Here is a 23,198-nt window from a genome sequence, read left to right on the forward strand (position 1 = left end):
CTTAAAAAACAAAGCCAAAATACTATGGATATGCTAGAAGTCTGAAAAAAGACTAGAAACTCAATAGGACTGGCAGTGACCTTGGAGAGAGAGAAAAAAAGTTAATGTTCCAGGTCTGTGACCTTTCATGAGAACGGATTTCAATTTATAAATAGCAAAATACACAGTAACTTGGAAAGCACGTACGTAGACCTGAAATAATAACTCTTATTCTCTACACAGATTTAGAAAATTACTCTTACAATCCTCTATAAAAAAGGGCGAGATTTTCTGGCTGTTCACACCAGCCTGGTCTCAGCAGCAGCACGTCCCCATCTGCAGGTTTCCTGGTAGTGTGGGGTGACTTCAGTGGGAAATCCCATTGACAGCAATCTTTCCAGTGTTTTCTGTTCAAATTTTAAAATATATTTTATGGAAAATCACATCTTTAGAATGCATAGCATTTACTGCCAATTTTAATGAAATCCTGGTCTGTCTCAGCTAAGTATTAAAAAAAATGCACTGTGATGAAGCAAACTTGATTAAGTAAAAGCATTCAAATACATGTAGAAACTTTGTAATTGGAGTCATTCTTCAAATACTATTGCAATTAAAGTCTCTTTTAAATAAAAAAAAACTTGAACACAGTTTAAATAAGATGGCCAGGAAGGACATCCACAGAACTGAAATCTGCCTTTAATATTTGCCACCAGTCAGTCAACATTCTGTAGCACAGCACAAGGTCAGGAGAGTCAATATCAGGTGCACTAGTCCTAAACTGAAGCAAGAAATAGTGGACCAGGGCGTGGAAGTGATTCCCTGCCTCCTGTAGAGTTATATATTCTGATTTTTTTTAATACATTAATTGAATTTTAATTTATAGGTAGCAAAATTCACAGTAATTTGAACAAAAGTAGTAGATTGATTGGAGCATCAGCCTTTCCTACAGTATAAGCTAAAGAGTTGAAAGACAAAACAATTTCTCCACAGTGGTGCTGCTGTTGCGAGTATAATGAAAGTTTACAAAGGCAATTTTCATAAATGTGGACATAATGAGAAAAACTTGAAAGAGTCTACAAACCTACAAGATACATTACAGATGCTTAGACATTGCGAACCTGATAAACGTTCCCTCTAATTTTGTTTCAGTGTGAGTTAAGTGTGTGGCCCTTTAAATTCCTTTTCACAAGTGCAAACGCAAGGTAATTTAATGGGACCAAAGTATACATGACCTGTGTGGGGTTTTTGGTTTGCTGCTTAGCCATACAGTTTAGAGGGAGTTTTAACATTACCATGCAGAACACAGATAGCACGTTTACTATATATTCTGCTAGTCCAGACAATTGAATACATCAGATTATACAGCTATCTGCAGATTAAAAGGTTGTTGATTTGCTATCAAAAACAAAGATAAAATATTAATATTACTTGTGACACAATTCAAGTATTTTCAAGGTTAATATAATCTTGTCCAGCACAGCGGCCCACACCTCAGTTCACATATTCCAATGAATTGGAATGAGTGTGTGGAAGAAAAGCCACCTGGGATAGTGAACTGTAAGATGAACAATAAACCGTTTTAGTGACAAGGAGCATAATGGAAATAGTATGGGTTATCACGACAAACTTTTGACCTTTGCAAATACCAATAAATCTCACCCTGGCAGATCACTTGGCAATTGTGCTACAACTAAAAAACAAGTTTATGTTGTAGAATTTAATAGAATTAAGTGCACATAACACATCCTCCAGATAACGTGCCTGATTTTGCAGAGGAAAATAAACAAAAATCCCCATGTGGGGACATAAAACAACAAATATTTTTCTAGCATGAATTAAAGGAATGATAATGTAAAAGTTATAAATTACCATCAACATTAAAATGAAGCCTAATTAAAATGACAGGAAATATTTGCACTTCAACGTGTGGCAATTAGGACTAGCACAGCGTCCTCTGGAAGGGATCTAGGACCTGTGAAAACAGGAAAAGAAACTGCATCTTCTTTTAACCAATCAAATTGAGGAAACTTTAACGAGACATGTAGTGTTTGAAACGGGAATATAAATTTGTATAATTAATAAAATGTGAATGAGAAAGAGAAAAGGGTGCAATTAAATGCAGACAAAATTTTAAAAATCCTTTTAATTTTTCAAATTCAATAATTAAAGTTAAGAAATTTTCAATGCAATGCTAGTTGACTGGTGATAATTAAGTCTTATCAGTCCATTTATCATTTACTTACACGTGAAATGGTAAGCCCTAACCTTGCCTAGCATATTTAGCTACCAAGTACCCTATCATACCACTGATTATCTTTCAAAGTGGAGTCCCTTGGCAAGATATGATTATGATTATGATTCTAAGACATTCTTAAGGGGGAGAATGAGCAGCCAGAGGTTGTTGTACATATTGGTACAAACGACATAGGTAGGAAAAGGGATGAGGTCCTGAAGTGTGAATATAGCAAGTTAGGCAGAAGGCTAAAGTCCAGGACCTTGAAGGTAGTAATTTCTGGACTACTATTGGTGCCACATGCTTGACAGAGTAGAAATAGGAGGATTAGGCAGTTGAATATGTGGCTTGAGAGCTGGTGCAGGAGGCAGGGATTTACATTTTTGGATCACTGGGATCTCTTCTGGGGAAAGGATGACCTGTTCAAGGAGGACAGGTTATACCTGAACTGGAAGGGACTAATATCCTGGCGGGGAGATTTGCTAGAGCCACTCGAGAAGGTTTAAACTAGTTTGTCAGAGGGATGGGACCCAAAGCAGTAGGGAGACAGAACAGAAGGTTGAAGACAGCACAGGAGTTAAAAGGGAGCACATTTAGTAAAGGCAGTGTCAGTAATCCTAGTACCAGACAGATCAGGCAAAAGCAAAGCAGAGAGCAAGAGAAGCTCAGATTAAACCGCATTTATTGCAGGATGCAATGCAAGAGACCTGACGGACAAGGCAGGTGAACTCAAGGCATGGATGGGTACATGGGACTGGGATATTATAGCAATTACTGAAACATGGCTAAGGGAGGATAGGACTGGTAGCTCAATGCTCCAGGGTACAGATGCTATAGGAAAAATAGAACAGGAGGTAGGAAGGGGAGTCGCACTTTTGATTAGGGAAAACATCACGGCAGTACTGAAAGAGGATATATCCGAGGGTTTGGCCACTGAGAAATAAGGAGGAGGAAATCACTGATCGGGTTGTTCTATTGGCCCCCAAATAGCGAGAAATTGAGCAGCAAATGTGTGAGGAGATTACAGACAGCTCCAAGAAAAATAGCGTGGTAATAATAGGGGGTTTTAACTTTCCCAACATTGACTGGGACAGCCATAGTATGGACAGAAATTTGTTCAGTATATTCAAGAAGAATTTCTCATTCAGTATGTGGATGGCCCAACTAGAGAGGGAGCAAAACTTGACCCCCTTTGGGAAATAAGGAAGGATAGATGACAGAAGTATTAGTGAGGGACCACTTTGGTATCAGTGACCATAATTCTATTACTTTTAAGATAGTTATGGAAAATGATAGGTCTGACCCAAAAATTAAAATTCTAAATTGGGGCAAGGCCAATTTTGATGGTATCAGGCAAAAGCTAACTGGGGGAGTCTGTGGGAAGGCAAAGGGATGTCTGGTAAGTGGGAGGCTTTCAAAAGTGTGTTAACCAGGGCTCAGGGTAAGCGCATTCCCCTTAGAATGAACATAAGAAATAGGAGCAGGAGTAGGCCATCTAGCCCTTCGAGCCTACCCCGCCATTCAATAAGATCATGGCTGATCTGAAGTGGATCAGTTCCACTTTCCCGCTCTCTCCCCATAACCCTTGAAAAGCAAGGCTGGTAGAAGTAGGGAACCCTGGATGACTTGGGATATTGAGGCCCTGATCAAGAAAGAGGAGGAGGCACATGAAACACATAGGCAGTTGGTATCAAGTGAATCCCTTGAAGAGTATAGGGGTGCAGGAATAGAATTGAGAGAAACAAGGAGGGCAAAAAGTAGACAAGAGATTGTTTTGGCAGATAAGGCAAAGGAGAATCCAAAGAGTTTCTACAAATACTTAGAGGGCAAAAGAGCAACAAGGGAGAGAGTAGGGCCTCTTAAGGATCAACAAGATCATCTATGTGCAGATCCACAAGAGACAGGTGAGATCCTAAATGAATATTTCTCATCAGTTTTAACTGTTGAGAAAAGATTGGATGTTAGGGAACTTGGGGAAATAAATAGTGATGTCATGAGGAGTGTAAATATTACAGAGGTGGTGGTGCTGGAAGTCATAAAGCGCATCAGGGTAGATAAATCCCTGGGATCTGATGAAGTGTATCCCAGGACATTGTGGGAGGCTAGGGAGGAAATTGTGGGTCCCCTAGCAGAGATATTTGAATCATCGATAGTCACAGGTAAGGTGTCTGAAGATTGGAGGGTGGCAAATGTTGTGCCTTTGTTTAAAAACGGCTGCAGGGAAAAGCACAACAGGTCAGTGAGCCTCACATCTGTGGTGGGTAAATTGTTGGAAGGTATTTTGAGAAACAGGATCTATAGGCATTTAGAGATGCAAGTACTGATTAGAGACAGTCAGCATGGCTTTGAGAGTGGAAAATCATGTCTCACAAATTTGATTGTGTTTTTTGAAGAAGGTAGATGAGGGCAGTGCAGTTGATGTTGTCTACATGGACTTTGGCAAGGCCTTTGACAAGATTCCGCATGGTAGGTTGTTGCATATGGTTAAATCTCACAGGATCCAGGTTGAGGTAGCTAAACTGATAAAAAAACTAGCTTGATGACAGAAGATGGAGCATGGTTGTATAGTGTTGTTTTTCAAACTGGAGACCTGTGACCAGCAGTGTGCCTCAGGGATCGGTGCTGGGTCCATTGTTATTTGTCATTTATATTGATGATTTGGATGAGAATATAGGAGGCATGGTTAGTAAGTTCACAGATGACACCAAGATAGCATAGTGGATGGTGAAGAAGGTTACCTCAGATTGCAACAGGATCTTGATCAATTGGGTCAGTGGGCTGATGAATGGCAGATGGATTTTAATTTAGACAAATGCGAAGTGATGCATTTTGGTAGATTGAACAGAGCAGGACTTACTCAGTTAATGGTAGGACGTTGGTGAGAGTTACAGAACAAAGATCTGGTGATACAAGTTCATAGTTCCTTGATAGTGGAGTTAGAGGTGGACAGAGTGGTGAAAAAGGCATTTGGCATGCTCGGTTTCATTGGTCAGAACACTGAATGCAAGCGTTGGGACATCTTGTTGAAGTTGTACAAGACATTGGCACAGCCACATTCGGAATACTGTGTACAGTTCTAATCACCCTATTATAGAAAGGATATTTTTAAACTAGAAAGAGTGCAGAAAATGTTTACTAGGATGCTGCCAGGGCTTGATGTCTTGAGTTACGAGGAGAGGCTGGATAGACTGGTACTTTTTCCTCTCGAGCATAGAAGGCTGAGGGGTGGTCTTAAAATAAAGAGAGGCTTAGATCAGCTAGAAAGTCAATACCTTTTCCCAAAGGTAGGGGACCAGAGGACATATGTTTAAGATGAGAGGGGAGAGAAAGGAAAGGGTCCAGAGGGGCAATTTTTTCACAATGGGTGGTGAGTGTCTGGGACAAGCTGCCAGAGGTAGTAGTAGAGACAGGTATAATTTTGTCTTTTAAAAAAAGTGTTTAGACAGTTACATGGATAAGATGGGGATATGGGCCAAATGCATGCAATTGGGACTAGCTTAGAAGTTAAAAAAAAAGGTGGTATGGACAAGTTGGGCCAAAAGGGCCTACTTCTATGCTGCAAACCTCTAACTATGATTCTGCTTCGGAGAAGCAAGGCAACTTCCTGATTTTCACATTTATCTGTACATGTGGGCGTCAGAGGCTTTTGTCCAATTTACTATTTAGTAACTACATGAATTTATAGTCTCACCTTTATTTTAGCCATTCAATCTAAGCCAGCAAGTGTTTAGCAGATTGCAGAAATAAAACTTTGGTGTGTGTAAGCATTCCTGATTGAGAAATTTTACACAATAGGATGCTCATGCATGTTGGAAATCTGAAATAGACAAAATGCTGGAAATATATGGACTGGCTGGAAATACATGGAGTGGAACAATCATGGCTCCAATTCAGTGTCTGCCTGTCAAAGAGGAACATAGCTTGGGATCATTTGCTACCAGGCGATACAACACTTTCTGCCAGTCAAAAATTAAGTTCTGTATCACAGATAAACATGGACTATCAAACCAATCAATGCCAAACAATCTACACCACTTCAGTTCACAGAAAATCTGAAAAGGTTTTGCTGTCAGAACTTCCCGAAGGTATCATTGCAATAGTTATGAACAGATGTGGAAAGGATAGCAGCTGATGATAGGAATATCAATTGCTTATATTACTGAAAAAAATTTGTCAACTGGTAACTTAGATTTGGTAGCCAACTATGGAAAGCTCCGAGGTATTTATTTACCTATCCCATGCAAATGCCCAAGTATATTTTCATTTGGATATTTTCCTAGCATGAAGCTGTTGCATTCAAGAGGCTTTAACACAAGGAAATTTAAATTCCTGTATTAAAATTAAGCCTGATTAAACATCGGGATAAATTTCCATGTGTCATAAATCAGTCTGAGAAAAGGGATTAACCCAGGAGTTAATGCTTTCTGTTTAGAAATCTGATTTTTGTAGCTATTGCATTGCAACAATGCTTTAAATCAGAGCTATCACTTTATTGTATACAAAGTCATAAATAAACCTTTGAAGACAACCTACATAACTTTCCAGAGCCTGCAGAGGCTTTATCACAACTAAATTAACCAGAATAAACATATATTGAATGAAACCTCTAATCTGGATAATAGATTTTGAAGGATCCCATTGGATGGACAAATATCATGTACCATGGGTAAATTTGGAAAGTGAAATATTAGGTGGCAAGTATTTTGTATATTCATGAGCAATATCAGTAAGATAGACTATTGCATGTTAATATTAAGTGTGTTTGACATGGTGGTGCAGACGTCTGTAAAATTATCACTGACTTAGATTAGGAAAAATAGTTAGAATTAGCCAAACATGTTAAAAGGGATAATCAAGTTCAAAAATTTTCGGAATCGTTTTAAAGAAATGACAACTTGTAGATGAGGAAATGGAATGAATGCTGTGCACATACATTTTAGAAAAGCCCTTGGCAAATAACCATGTGAGACATTATTCTCCAAAATCAAAAGGTATGGGATTGTGCAGGATGGGAAGGGAGTGCAGTGGTGATGGTGCTGGGGAGGAGAAAATTGGTGAGATTACAAGGCTAGCAAACCAAGTTAGCAATTGGGTTATACTGTGGTTAAGGTGCTTTGAATGGCTGTGATACACCTGGTGGGAGGTACATATGAATGCAGCTGAAAAATTGTCCTGAAGAAAGGAGCTCTCTTTCGCTATCCTCAGATGCTGTCCGAACTGGAGTATTTCCAGAACTTTGTCTTTATTTCAGATTTCCAGCATCCACAATATTCTGCTTTTGGCTTAGGAATTGGCTAAAAAAGAGAAAACAGTGAAGTTAAGGAAACATTTTAGAGCAGCTGGATTAAAGTGATGGGTGCGAATTTGGATTTAAGCCCAAAGGAAATGGTGTTAAAATTTTCAGATGATACCAAAAAAGGCATAAATTTTCTTTGAGGATCAAAGGAAGCAGTAAAGGGAGGTTGATGAGAGAGGGCATTAATTAAAATGTCTCAAATAAACTTCAATGACCTGACATCTAGTTCTACCTTGCCATCACCTCTCTTGACCTCTTCAATGTCTTTGGTACTGGTCTGCCAGAGAATCAGAATCATTAAGACACAGATGACGACCATTTGGCCCAAAGTCCATGCCCGTTTTCAGTCATGCTGCTAATCTGAGAGTCCTAGGTAAGGAGACAAATTCCTCCAACAAAACTTTGGGCTGACTATAGACAATGTCTTCAATTCCTGCCACCTACTCTATGATCATTGTTGAGGCTGAATCAAACCACTCAAACTTATCCCATTTGACATGGAGACAAGTTCCAGACTATACATCAGTGGCATCACTCAGACAAGCTACATGTATTTTCAATCACAGTTCATTTCTTTGCATGTCTGTTTGTTGTTTGTCCATCGTCATCAATGAGGACCTTGACACCATTAGTCATTTTGAGGCTGGTTGCGGTGTGTCCGAAGATGACTGATCAGGCCAATTTGGGCACGGAATGTAGTTGTTGCACTGGTGGCTCTGGACTTGCGCAGTTCATGCTTAAGTTGTGCTTCAGCAATACACCTTGCTTTGTGACCTTGACAGCCTTTGTGGATGAGGCAGTGCCAGGTAGGGCGGTTTTGTGTCAGCGTTTCCCAGGTGGTCATGTCAATGTCAAGCGACTTCAGGGAGGCCCTGAGTGTGTCTCTGTAACGTTTCTTCTGCCCTCCATGCCAACGTCTTCCAGCAGAGAGTTCCCCAAAAAGGAGCTGCTTGGGTATGCGCTCGTCTGACATACAGATGACAACATGACCTGCCCACAGGGTCTGCACTCTCATCAGCAGCGTGTGGACTGATGGTAGACTTGCTCTAGAGAGAACTTCAGTGTCTTGCCGTCAGAAGCGTAATATTCTGCAAAGACAAGTCATGTGGAAATGATTGAGCTGTCTTGCATGCCTTCAACACAGTCCACGTTTCACAGGCATACAGGAGGGTAGTGAGCACCGCAGAGCTGCAGGCCTTCAGTTTTGTTGCTGGGCTGATTGCTCGATGTTCCCATACAGTGGAGCACAGTCTACCGAAAGCAGAACCTGCCTTTGCTACTCTGCAGTTAACTTCTGCATCAACAGTCACTGCTTGGGAGAGGGTGCTGCCAAGATAAGTGAACTGGTCCACTGCCTGTAGTTTCTGCCCTTTGATTGAGATTATGGGTTCTGTGTACAGTGCATGAGGAGCAGGCTGGTGCATGACTTCGATCTTTTTAATGTTGATGGCGAGTCCAAAGTTGTCACAAGCTGTGGAAAATTTGTCCATACTGACTTGCATCTCTGGCTCTGAGCCAGCATACAGGGCACAATCATCGGCAAAGAGGAAATCTCTGAGAACAGTCTCTTTCACTTTGGTAATAGCTTGAAGGGCTTCCCATCCAGTCTGTACTTGAGGCTGATTCCAGCAATACTGTCCTGGAAGGCATCATTCAGCATGGCAGTAAACATCATGCTGAACAGTGTGGGTGCGAGCACACAGCCCTGCTTGACACCACTGGTGACTGGGAATGCCTCAGGAGGATTCTCCGCCATCCAGTACTCTGGCCATCGTGGAACTGGCATACCATCTGAATGAATTTGGGATTGCAGCTGAACTTTGACATGATCCTCCACAGGCCTTGTCGGCTTAGTGTTGAAGGCTTTCGCGAGGTCAAAGGTTGTGTAGAGCTCGTGATTCTGCTCCTGACACTTCTCCTGAAGTTGGTGAGCAGCAAAAATCATGTCAGTAGTCCCGCGACCTCTGCAGAAGCCACACTGTGATTCTCGAAGCAGGCGCAGGCCCAGCTCCAGATGAGTGACCAGACGATTTAGCAGGACTCTTGTGAGGGCTTTTCCTGTGATGGAGAGCAGCGCGATTCCTCAGTAGTCGTCGCATACTTGCCGATTGCCCTTCCTCTTGTAGAGATATACGATGGAAGCATCTTTAAATTCCTGAGGAATGGATCCTTGCTTCCAAAAGGACTGGAACTCAGGTGAGCTTCTTGATAAGTGCAGGGCCAGCAGCTTTATAGATCTCTGCAGGTATGGCGTCTGCCCCTGGATAGCTGGATGACAACTTCTCTGACTTCGCTACTACCAGTAGGTCATCCATGACGCTGTTGGTATCAACCTGGGGAATCCTGTCTATTGCCTCATGGTTAACAGATGACAGTCGGTTGAGGACGGCTTCAAAGTGTTCAGCCCATCTCTGCAGGATCTGAGCCTTCTCTGTAATGAGAGTTGTACCATCTATACTCAGGAGGGGGAGAAATCTCCCGAGAGATTGAGGCCTGTAGAGAGAGTGCCGAGGGCTTCACAGAACTGTTCCAAGTCGTTTCTGTCACTGTATCCCTGCATTTCATCTGCCTTGGCGCTCAGCCAGGCATCCTGCATTTTACGCAGTTTATTTTGGACTGTCCTGCAAGCATTGGGAAAAGCATTTTTCTTGGCAGCTGAAGACGGGTCGTTCTGACAGGGCCGATGAAGATGGTGCTTTTCAACAAGTAGAGCCTATATCTCATCATTCTCATCGAACGAATCATGCTGCTTGTAGGAAGAGGGCCTGAGATTCTTCAGTATGGATAGCACCCTTGAAGCGTTCCCATCATCCTCAGCGCTGCCTGCAAGGTGTAAGTCAGCAAGCTTGATTTCTAAGTCTTCAGCCAGTGCTGAAGCTATGCTGGGGTTCTTTAGCTTGGCCACATTGATTTTTTTTCATAACCTTGCTTCCTTGTGGTCGCCTCTTGGGTCTGATGCAGAGCCTCATTTTGGAGACAATGAGCCTGTGATCTGTCCAGCAGTCAGCACCACACATGGCCTTGGTTACTCAGACATCCTGCCTGTCTTTTCTCCTGACAATGACATAGTCGATAAGATGCCAATGCTTAGAGCGGGATGCATCCAGGTCGTCTTGTTACAGGTAGGCAGACGGAAGGTTGTGTTGGTGATGAGGGGGTCGTGTGCTGCATAGGTCTTCAGTAAGAGTAGGCCATTACTGTTACACTTGCCCACTCCATGCCTCGCAATGACTCCCTGCCAGATTGCAGAGTCACACCCTACTCTTGCATTGAAATCGCCAAGCAAGATCAGCTTGTCGGTACTGCTCACTGCTGACAGTAGGGCATCTAGTTCTTCGTAGAACTTGTCTTTCATCTCATCCGGGTTGTTCATTGTGGGGGCATAGCGCTGATCAGGGTGGCTTGACTTCTATTCTGTAGTGGAAGCTGTAATGTCATAAGCCCTTGGGTAGACTATCAAGTTTCCAAACAAGGTGACTCCTAATGGCAAATCCAACTCCAGCATCACGACGCTCATTGCTGCCGCGACCGCTCCAGAGAAAAGTGTATCCACCTCCAGTCAACTGACCTACATTGGCAAGGTGAGTTTCACTCGGGGCTGCAATGTCAATGTTGTATCTTGCAAGCTCACTGGCAACTAAGGCTGTTCTTCTTTCTGGTCTGTTTGCTGTAGCCACCATACAGTACATTACAAAAACTTGCAAGAATTAAGTTGCAAGTATATTGATTCAATATCCTTTAGTTAAGATTCCTTCATGTCATCAGTGGCCTTCATAATGTCTACAGTGCAGGAGGAAGCCATTCGGTCCAGGGTTGTTCGAGAGCGTGTGCATGTTCCAAATGCCAACGGTGAGTGGTGTCACCTTGTGTTTTATTTTGTTTGTTAGGCATGTATGGGGTGTCAGGGAGGGGGTAGTACCTTTGACGGGGGAACGTATTGTGTCCTTTCAGGGCGGTTTGTCCATCTTTTGTCCCCACCTGGCACTCAGCTCTCACCTGTGGCTCCCCTTAGCTATTAGCATGTGATGTCTGTTTATCTGTTGCTTGAAACCCTCATGAAAATAAATTCATGACTTTATTACCTCTAAACTTGACCATTCCAATCTTTTGGCGTCCCCTCCTTAGACTTGAACTTAGCCAAAGCACAGCTGTCTGTATCCTCGCTCTCATCAATTCCCATTCACCCATCTACCCAAACATAAAACACACAATATTGTGAGATGTTGAAGAGGATAGTTTAGGACTTCAAGAGGACAGTCAAGGGGCAGATAAAATTTAATGTAGTGAAGTGTTAAGTAATTCATTTTGGTAGGAAGAACGATAGAGGCAATAAAGTACAATTTCACAGAAGAATAACTATTACTTCATTTGTCCCACTACAAAAATCTTCCATTAGCTTACAGTTAGCACAGTTCCCTTAGAAATGATGTGGTTCTATGGTAGACGTAGTGAAAAGGGCAGTCAGTAGAGTGCATTACTCCGGCATGCTTCCTTAATTCAAATGTTATTACATATACAGTTCTTCCTTGAAGCTTTTCCCTGTCTGGCTGAGCTTTGTAATTACATAGCTGAGAAAATTTTTCATTAAGCACTTCCAGCTCATTGAGGAGGCAACAGGCCAATCCACATCCAACAACTTGCTCTGAAAGCTCTGCTCACATTTTGACAACTGTATTACGATCCCAGTGGAGAACCAAAAACCAAATTTATCAAATGCCTGCAAAAGAAATTTCCAACTAGATGCTTTTTTTTAAGCAATTTTTACTTTAGCATAAATATGAATTAATATAAATTAAGCACAAATTAAAAGATAATCAATACTTCAAATAAAAAAGGCAAGTTCACTTTAAACAATCAATACAACAAAGATACATCTTTTGCAAATCCAAGCATTCACATCACTCCCTGCATAAATATGTCAATATGTATCTATATGGTTTCACTATATACTGCTCTTTATTCATGTACAGTAGGTCAGAATCCGATTGGACAATCACCTTTTTTTTTAAGTACAATGATAATCAGGAAGGCACACTTCTATGAACCCTCTCTCCTTTAGATCATGATAGTTGTAGTTGTGGTGTAGCTTTCTAGAGATCATTTTCAACTAACCAAGCAGTAACAATCCAGCTGATGGTCTGGCCACTTCTGGAAAATACCCAGACCTTTAAAATTTCCAAGCTAATCACACAGCTGGATCTTATGGTGCAAATTGGCTTTATATCTGCAAGAGTTCCTGGCTCATTTACTGCCAGAGAAATGAACCTCTGATTTCCTTTTTCTTGTCACAACAATTCCCTGTCTGTTTTCATTTTGTCTCTGAACTGTATGCTGACTGCCTTCACCATCCAACTCTTCAGCTTGTAGTTCAGCCTTGCTTCTTTCCTGTTGGCACTACTTCCAGGTCAAGGGTCCTCATCACATGGATCCATATTTCTTATTATGCAAGAAAATTACAATTGATGCAAAAGCTCTTAAGTCCTCTCAAACATTGCTTAAAAAAAAAGAGATTCCACAGACTTAAAGAAATCATAAATTTCGGTGACACAGTGGTCAGCACTGCACCTCAGCACTAGGGACCTGGGTTCGATTTCAGTAGTGGGTGACTGTGTGGTGTTTTTACATTCTCCCAGTGTCTGTTTGGGTTTCCTCTGGGTGCTCCAATTTCCTCCCAAAATTCAAAGATGTGGTTAGGTGATTGGCCATGCTAAATTGCTCCTTGGTGTTCAAAGATGTGCAAGTTAAGGGGAATAACCAGATCAATATATGGGATCATACCAATAGGGTCGGGGATGGGCCTCAGATGTTCTGCCAGAGAGATGGTGCAAATTTGATGGGCTGAACGGCCTCCTTCTGCTCGTAGGGATTCTATGATTCTACACTGCTACCATATCAAAAGGTACAGCTGTTATAAATTCCAACACAGAAGCAGAGATAATTCACAACATTCTAAAACAAACAACATTGTAAATGAAATAACCCAAACCATCTTGTAAGTCAATTTGCCCCATCTACCAATATTAACAGATCCTTTTTAAAAATCCCAATATCTGGGTCCACATCTTCGCCAAAATCTAGTCAGTTCTTCCTTGGGCTAAATACTGTGTACTAGTTCTGTTGAATCCGCCCATTAGTTTTTGAGAAATATTGTTTACAGACAAACAAACTAAAAGGCAAAAACAATATTTCCACATACCTTCAGTGTGGGAGGTAAGCAAGCTAAAACATTTGAAAATCATAAAAAGGATCAAAGGATCAATTTGAATATTTATGTTCCTAACTCATATAAATTTGCTTTAAACAGTTTTCGTTAAGAACTTGAATAACTATATCAAAATTTAGTACAACAGAAGTACTTTATCTTGGCAAGTTTTCCTGGAAAGTTAATAAACCATATTAGCAAATGACTCTGAAGCAGCTTTAAGAAACAATGGGTGAAAAAAAAATTAGCTTCTTTCTGTGCATATTTAAAATCTACACTCATCAGCCTGTCTATAAAAAGGATAATATATTTTATTGATATCTAAGATTCAATGCATGTGTTTGCTAAATTTAGTTTACCTGGCTCCAATTTGATAATTTTAATTGCAGCCAGCTCTCCAGTCTGTAGATTCCTTGCCTGTAATGAAAACAAGAGAATATTTTAAGTAAAACAGATCCAAATAGTATTACTTGTTATATTTTTTGAAACACAGGAGTTACAAAGATAGGAATATTCCATGCATTACACCAATTACATCCTATTGTATATTTTAATTTTAGATGGCCAATCTAGGAATTAATGTATAGGGATATAACCACAAAAATGCACAAGAAACTTTGCTCAGCATAACTTAAATACCAAGCATAGCACTGAAGCTCCACTGAGAGATGCCATTACCTGAGATGAAAAATTAAACAGGAATCATCTGCCTTCTCAAGTTAAATGCACTATTTGAAGAACAGTGGGGGAAATACTGATGTCTCCACCAGCGTTTGACACTCAACCAATATATTTAACAAGGGTCCTCACATAGGATTAGCAAAAATTAAAAGTGCACAGAATTGGAGGTGACATCGCTGATAATTGGTTGAATAGCAGAACCAGAAGAAGTCAAAGTAAAGAAGAGAAAGACTTGCAATTATAAAACACCTTTCACTAGAGATCTCAAGCAACTTCAGTCAATTACCTACTTTCGAAGTATAAATATTCCTGGAATGTTGAAACATAGTAGTGCATTTGCATTTAGCAAGCTCCCGCAAACAGTAAAGTGATGGCCAAAGTAGTGCCAAAGGATTTTAGGCATCCATCTAAGCATGCAGATAGGACCTCGGTTTAATGTCTCAGCCAAAAGATGACAACAGTGGAGCATTCCCTCAGTACTACATTAGAGTGTCAGCTGGGATTTTTATGCTCATTTTAAAATGGGATTCAACCTACAGAACTTCTGATAAAAGTGACAGTGCTACCAACTCAATCATGGCTGGTTCTCTAGATTGAACAATTCCTGGGTAAATGCAATCTGATTGGTAAGTCAATACATTTATTTGAATACAACACAAGAACACAATAATTAGAAGTAGGCCATTCAGCCCCTTGTGCATGTTTTGTCATTTGTCAAGTTTGGCCTGTTCACAGACACCATTTGGAGTGCACTGCAGAATTTGAATAACAGAGAAGTTGCCATGCAAAATTCAATAGAAAAATATGTAGGACTAGACACCACAGGCTTTCCATTCAGAGGAAAATCAAGTTCAATAGTTAATAAGAAACAGATTTGGGTTTTAAAATAAAAAATTGAGAAGCGGAAAGGACAGACCAATATTTACAGTGAATCTATTTCATTTGTTTTTATATCTCCTGATATTTTGGTGTTCAGGCCTGCAAGTAGTACTTGAACTCTAAAATGGCAATCTATTTCAGACATAAGTGTGATTATCTGTCAGTGTCCTTTCCATCAGATTTCAAAACAAAAGGCCATTATCTCTTTTAAAAAAAAACCCACCATGAACATATTGGTCACTAAATCAGCTGCTTCTGTCTCAAGATGGATACAGAACAGTCTTCCAAGTTGTCGTCTTATAATTTTGAACCAGCATAAAATGCAAGTAATGCTGCACCAAATCCATTAATACCAACTTCAATACTAAATAGGAACATTGGACTTCAGTGTAAGAGTAGCCATTTCAAAAATATGCCCTTAAACAAGTTTGACTATTTTTGAAAGTGCTGTTAGTTCATTATACCTGTTTCAACTTATTCCACTCAAACGCGTGTTCTTTTGTAGTATAATGCATTTGAAGGAAAACATTTGCATTACCTCACTATCCAAAGTCCTGATCGTCAGCATACAAAGAACCACGAGTGTAACAGATTTTTCTTAGCTTAACATGAAATAACCAAAAATAAATACACAAACCCAATTAATTACTTTCATGGCAATATATAATTGAAACATGTCTCACATGTTGCTTATAAGGATTTCTAATGTTTCAGTTCGAGCTCTGAAGCCAAAAATGTTGGTAGATTAATAAACTCTTCAACAGAACAGATAGCTGTGTCCCTGATATTTTAAGCATTTATGGGTAATGTCATATATACTGGAGAACAACTTACTCCCCTCACCTCAACTGTAAGTAATGTTATGCTGATCTGTGAACACTGTCAGGAAGCAGAGGCAATTTTAAATTATCCATATTTGGATTTCTAGGTATTAGAAATATGGTATAGATTTAGGGGAGTTTAACTACATGGTTCTATAAAAGAATGGGTTAAAATTTTAGTTAGATTCATGTTAAACAAAGGTGCTTGCATATATGGGAGTTTTGGTTTCATTTAAAACTGTGCCTGTATTGTGATGAGAGTTTACCACTCTGCGAAAACAAACAAGTGTAAAGAAAGACTTCTTTATTATTTAGGAACCAGAGGCTACTTTAAATTAGAAAGACCTTTTCAGTTTAGTTTCAGCTGAACCCAGTAGCAATTGGAACCGGGTAGCTGGAGAGGAAACATCTCACAGAAACTGCCAAAAGCAGAGATGATGAACAATGGAGTAATGGGAAGAAAGCAAGCCCCAGAAGTTAAAGTACAGACAATTCTAGAAATTAGGGAATGAAATAGTCCCTGGAAGACTGAGGTCAAACGGACAAAGGGAACTGGAAATTGAACAAGTTGCTGTTCTCATAAGTTAAAGAAAAGGGCAGAGAAAGGCTCCCAGTTAAAGACAGATCTGAAAGGTGCAGGCCTGATAAAGTTGACTAACAAGAAGCTAGACATCTGAAGTAATCCTAAAGTTGGTGATATCTTAACGCAACCTATGAAGCAATGATGCTCTGTTGGTGTGGTTGGGTACCTGAGAGATTGTGTGCAAGGCAGAGGAGTACTCAAAGTAAAGATTGAAACCCTGGTATAAGATGATGAATGGGATGGATAGGATAGAGGTGGAGAGACTCTTCCCGCTCAAAAAAGACAGTAGGACTAGGGGGCACAGCCTCAAGATAAAGGGGAGGCGGTTTAGAACGGAGTTGAGGAGGAACTTCTTCACTCAAAGGGTGGTGAATCTCTGGAATTCTCTGCCCGTTGAAGTGGTGGAGGCTGCCTCGCTAAATATTTTTAAGAAGCGGGTTGATGGGTTTTTGATAAGAGAAGGGATTAAGGGTTATGGGGAGAGGGCGGGAAAGTGGAACTGAGCCACGACAGATCAGCCATGATCTTATTGAATGGCGGGGCAGGCTCGAAGGGCTAGATGGCCTACTCCTGCTCCTATTTCTTATGTTCTTAAATGGATCCATGGTGAAGCATCTGAGAGGAAAGCACTGTTTGGGAAAACATTCTAAAATGTGTCTTTGGGTGTGAAGTTTAGAACATTGGAGTTGCAGCAAAGTCACCTGGCTCACAGTGATAAGCCTCTTTGGGGCTTGGATGAGAAATCCACACAAGTTGTATTGGATGCCATCTGCCAAGCTTAGTTTCAGATTAAGGTACGTCTAACCACAGTTGGCTTATTGGTTTATAGGGACTGTGAACTTGCTGAGAACCGTACTGTACAAGATACACTTTGTAACTTGTGTTACCCTTTAAAATCTGAGAAGATATCGGCGAGGGAATATTGTGTTAGAGGCAATCTTTTCATGTTTAATTAATGTTTTATTCTTTACTAAAAAGCTATTTGGAAGTCCTGTGATTCTTTTTCTCCACACTTCTAAATAAATAAAAGTTACAGTCTATTGAGCTAGGGTTCCATTCTGGGACCTTCACATCCAGTAATATATCAGGTGGGATCCTAACATTGACTTTTTTTGATAATACTTAACCATTTTGAAGAAATTAATGGCAGCATCAACTGGCTGCTTAGAGTCATGCTACTGGCTATTTAATTTGCCCCATCTGTACTACAGCTGATAGTTTATGCTTGCATTCTTGCCAATACAATAGAAGAACTTTCCAGGCCTCTTTCTTCCCTATCATCGACATCCAATCTTCATCCATTTATCTATTTGGCCAGATTCAACTCTCTTCATATCACCCACTCTCATGGCACATATCTTTCATTCTTATAATGAAATTCACCATGGACACTGAAAAAAAAACGTAGTCCCTAATTCACTAAGTTGCAACTCTCACCCTCGATCCAGGCATAATGTAATCTCCTCTTAACTAAGCCCAAGTCAAATATACACAAAACACAAACAGAAGGCAATAATGCAACTTTATATCTAGGGTTCAGGAAAAACATTCATGAAGCTCTTACAGCAGGTGTTCTTGGGTTGTCTTTCTCCTTCCACTTCTTCTAAATCAACTGTAATTTCCTACTACACAAGTAGTTGAATAAATGTATAAAATTTACATTTTAGAAAGTTCCCATGCAAGTCACAATTAAATTTTACACTGTTGCAATGTTCTTTCTCAATTGCCATTGTTTAAGTTTGCAATTACCTTGATTTTTTTTAGTGTGTAATTAGTCCTGGTGTCACGTTGGCTCACTACATCAATGTCATATTTGTGTATTCAACTGGCATTCCAAGATTTAAGCATGTAAGCTAAACAACCACCCGATTATTGAAAGACTTGCATTGTCACAGGTGCCATTTTTTGGCTCAGATTAAGGAGGAGGGAGGCAGCAGATGGGAAATTATAGGTCGGTTAGCCTGACGTCCGTCATTGGCAAGATTTGAGAGTCCATTATTAAAGATGATATTATCGTGCACTTCCAAGTACCATGCAATGTAGGACTGAGTCAACGCGACTTTGTCAAGGGTAGGTCACGTCTGACAAATCTGTTAGAGTTCTTTGAGAACATGAGGAGGAAATTACATAAAGGAGAACCAGTGGAGATGATTTATTTAGATTTCCAGAAGGCCTTTGACAAAGTGCCACATAGGAGATTGTTAAATAAGTTAAGGCCTATGGTGTTAAGGGTAAGATCCTGGCATGGATAGAGTATTGGCTAACTGGCAGTAGGGAACAAGGGGTCTTTCTAAGGATGGCAGCTGGTGACTAGTGCTGTGCCTCAGGGGTCAGTGCCGGGACCACAACTTTTCACAATATACACTAACAATTTGGAGGAAGGAATTGAAGGCAGTGTTGCTAAGTTTGCAGATGATACAAAGATATGTAGAGAGACAGGCAGTATCAAGGGAGCAGGGGGGCTGCCGAAGGACTTGGACAGGCCAGATGAATGGGTGGAATATAACGTGGAAGTGAGAGATTATGCACTTTGGAAGGAGGAATGGAGGCATAGACTATTTACTAAATGGGAAAATGCTTAGGAAATCAGAAGGACTTAAGTCCTTGTTCTAGATTCTCTTAAGATTAAGATGCAGGTTCAGTTGGCAGTTAGGAAGGCAAATATAATGTTAGCATTCATATCGAGAGGGCTATAATACAAGAGCAGGGATTTACTTTTGAGGCTGTATAAGGCTCAGGTCATCTCCCATTTGGAGTACGGAGAGCAATTTTGGGCTACTTTTTTGAATGTAAAATTTCAGCCAAAGATAAATTTGCACGTATAAAAGACAGGGGAGGCTGTTTAGAGGGGAGGCAGTGGCATAGCAGTAACGTTACTGGACTAGCAGCCCGAGGCCCAGGTTAATGCTCTGGGGACACTGGTTCAAACTACACCATGATAGCTATGGAGTTTGAGTACAATTAATAAATTTGGAATTAAAAAGCAACCTCAGTAATGGTGATTATGAAACCATTGTTGAATGTTGTAAAAACCTATCTAGTTCACTAATCTTCTTTAGGGAAGGAAATCTGTCGCCCTTACCTGGTGTGACCTACAAGTGACTCCAGAATCACAGCAATGTGGCAGGGTCTTAAAAGCCCTTTGAAATAGCCTAGCAAGTCACTCAGTGTGAAAAGAAATGACATCAGACTGACCACCCAGCATCAATCTAGGCACTGGAAATGACAACAGCATAGCCAGGTCCATCAACCTTGCAAAGTCCTTCTTATTAAGATCTGAGGGCTTACATCAAATTTGGCTAACAATCCAAGCCAAATTCCTAGTGGGTGTAAAGAATGCATACCATTATGGAGTGCTGTCCTCCAGATTGAACACCACTTGGAGATGCCACTGAGGGTGGCAAGGGCTTAGGAAATACTCTGGATGGGAGACTTCAATGTTTATCACCAAGACAGGTTTCGTAGCTCCACTACTACTAATTCAGGGAATTTTCAAGAGCGTGTGAGGGATGAATAGAATCATGGAGTATTGCACTTTAAGCAAAACTTGAAGCTCTGCTCAAGTTCATTCACGTTTTAGTATTATTTATAGAATCTGCCACATACAAAATTTTAATCCATTATTTTATGGATCCATAATTTTTATTCAGTAATTTCCCGGGCTATCCCTGTTCCCTTTCTTGAAAATAGGAACCACATCCGCAATCCTCCAATCCTCCAGAACCTCTCCCATCTCCATCGACGACGCAAAGATCATCGCCAGAGGCTCTGTAATCTCTTCCCTCACCTCCCACCCGGTCACGGCAACTTATCTATCTTGATAGAATTTAAAAGTTCCAACACATCCTCTTTCTTAACATCCACATAGTCAATCTTATCAGCCCGCCGCAAACCTGCAGTACAACCTCCCAGATCATTTTCCACCGTGAATACCAAGGCAAAGTACTCATTAAGCACCTCTGCCATTTCTTCCGGTTCCACAGACTTTTCCCCCTTCACAGGTCCAATCCCTTTGCTTCTCATCCTTTTACTCTTCACATATTTGTAGAACGCCTTGGGGTTCTCCTTAATCTTACCCAAGGCCTTCTCATGACCCGTTCTGGCTCTCCTAATTTTCTTTTTAAGCTCCTTCCTACAACCCATATACTCCTCTAGATCCTTAACATCTCCTAGCTCTCTGAACCTTCTGTACGTCTTTCTTTTCTTCCTGACTAGGTTCATCACAACCTTCGTGCACCACGGTTCCCACGACTCTACCAAAACTTCCCCGTCTCACTGGTACGTTGTCGTGCAGAGCTCCAGACAAACATTCCTTGAAAATCCGCCACCTTCTTTCAGTACTTTTCCCCCAAGAACACCACCTTCCAGTTTACTCATCCAATTTTCTACCTGTCTTCATATTTAATTTCACAATAATGGAATTTGAACTCAGTTGCTGAATTATCAGTACTATATCAAAACCACTAGGCATTGTGGTGAAAAATAGAAGGCTCAAGTTAGCATGTTTTTCTTCATTACTTCTAAAAGGAAGTACTATTTTGTCTTGCTTTTAATATGGAGCAGAACTAGTAGATGATTTACAAGTAAAGCAGCAGCCACATTATAACTGGATTCTGTAGAAGAATTAAAAAAGTTGAGAATAGGATGACATAAAATCTGAAATCTTCAGACATTTTTAAAAAAAGATGTATAGGAAAGCTACAGAAGGAAAATTTTTATATATCTTCTGTAGGTTCATAGCCTTTTTATTGCAAAGTCAGTTGGAGTAGTGGAAGAGTTGTGGTGTGTGTGTGTGTGTGTGTGTGTGTGTGTGTGTGTGTGTGTGTGTGGGGGGGGGGGGGGGGGGGGGTGGGGGGGGCACCATGTTAGATTCCCGGGCTCAGGATAAAGAAAACTGTCACTGGGTCAAGCCATCCAGTGAAGCTACCACAAGTAGTGACTGACTGGTGGTCCAAGCCTGCTTCATTGCCTATACCCCTGAAGAATTTAAAAAGTTCTTACATTCTTTGGTCACTTGCAAAGGAATTAGCAAAGATATTCGCAATTGTCATTGGTAGCACAAGACTTGGCATTGCTGAAAATAAACAGACATCAAAGCTTTTCATCTTGCAACTCAAGTCACTTTGCAAGAATACCAATATAAAAGAGGGAAATAACATTGTATGAGCAGAGAATGCAGATTGATTGGTAAGTGGACTCTATTGGTAGACATGTTGCCATGGAAAACGCATCAGTTAATGGTGACAATTAACTGCCGAGTATTGTTTGAACATTTAAACCAGGCAACATGACCCTGATTAGGGCAATGCTTGACCAAGGAATGAGTCAGCAAATGGCTGTCACTTAATTGATTTAGCTGAACTAATTACAATGTGCGTACATACTCTGTCTGCAAAGAACAAGGTCCTGTGCATTAATATGTAGCTTCCAATATAAGCAAGAGTGCCACGGTGTGAGCCTGACTGAAAATCTGTTGTTTGTCAGTGTAATTCTTAGCACATGAGCATTAGTTAGCATTTGTCCAATCGCAGAATCACATTTAATGTTGGACATTTTGTTTTGAGGTTTGCAAGCAGACTAGTACTTCGCCTGTTGCGGACAGCAGCTGGGACATGTTGTTCGATACAATCTGTCTTTTCTTTTTACGACCTATAGCCTAGTATCACACTGACACTTAAATTCATATACCACATTACTCATTTGAGAGATAAGTAGAACATCCTTTTTGCTTGATAGCAGCATCCAGTTCATGATGAATATTACTCCTGCTGATGCTGCATAATAGCAATGTGAAATGGCTAGTTTCGCCTGTTGTTTTAAGATACCTTGCATTTCCAAGGTAATCTGAAGCTGACTGGGTACTTTTTGGGACCCAAAGTGATGGCCTTTGGCCTGTTCACAAGTTTGCATGACACACAACATGGAACAAACAGGGTAGTCAATAACCTGCAGAATATCTTTCTGGCCCTTGGTGGCCATGCCTTCAACCTGCCAAGACCCCATGCTTTGGTGTTCCCTCCTTAAACTTCACCCCTCTTTCCTACTTTTTGATCCTTAAAAACATACTCCTTTGACCAAGTTTTTGGTAGCTTTTCCTAATATCTTCTCTGAAGCAATTCAGCATATTTTGTGCATTAAAGATGCCAGATAAATGCAAACAATTGTAGGCATTAATATTTATCTCTTATTTCCAAAATTTGTAAGGAACTGTAATGGCATAGTTAATACAGAATTTGAAAAATATTCACATACAAAATGCACATACAAACAGATCTAAGACAAAGTGCTATTAAGGAGAACATGTTCTTAGGGAGAGGAATATATGATCAGAGGATAGATATCAAATAACTGGGATAAAATTTTCCTGGAATGTAAAGATGTGATAAGTGGCATCCCACGGGAAACCATTTTGAAATAGTTTAGGAATGAAGGAAACAATACTAAAATGTGATTACACTAAATTGGTAGGTATAGCAAATGTGATTTCTATTGTGAACAAGTGGAAGGGGACAAAAATAGGCTAG

At 40.4% G+C, this 23,198-nt stretch overlaps 1 protein-coding gene across 2 annotated transcripts in view; it reads right to left on the reverse strand.

The window, feature by feature from the left end:
- The window catches only part of map4k5 (mitogen-activated protein kinase kinase kinase kinase 5), a 157,622-nt gene that overhangs the window by 121,884 nt on the left and 12,540 nt on the right, over window positions 1–23,198 (reverse strand). The window contains exon 2 of one of the 2 annotated variants that reach the window (XM_080202644.1): window positions 14,070–14,127. In XM_080202644.1, the coding sequence (XP_080058770.1) occupies window positions 14,070–14,127 (58 nt within the window). Of the gene's footprint in view, window positions 1–1,848; window positions 1,960–14,069; window positions 14,128–23,198 lie in introns of those variants that run through there. The other variant, XM_080202645.1, reaches the window with a different exon arrangement.

The sequence above is a fragment of the Carcharhinus amblyrhynchos genome, chromosome 14 (assembly GCF_965287045.1).
Source record: "Carcharhinus amblyrhynchos chromosome 14, sCarAmb.v2.hapA, whole genome shotgun sequence".
NCBI classification, from domain to species: domain Eukaryota; kingdom Metazoa; phylum Chordata; class Chondrichthyes; order Carcharhiniformes; family Carcharhinidae; genus Carcharhinus; species Carcharhinus amblyrhynchos.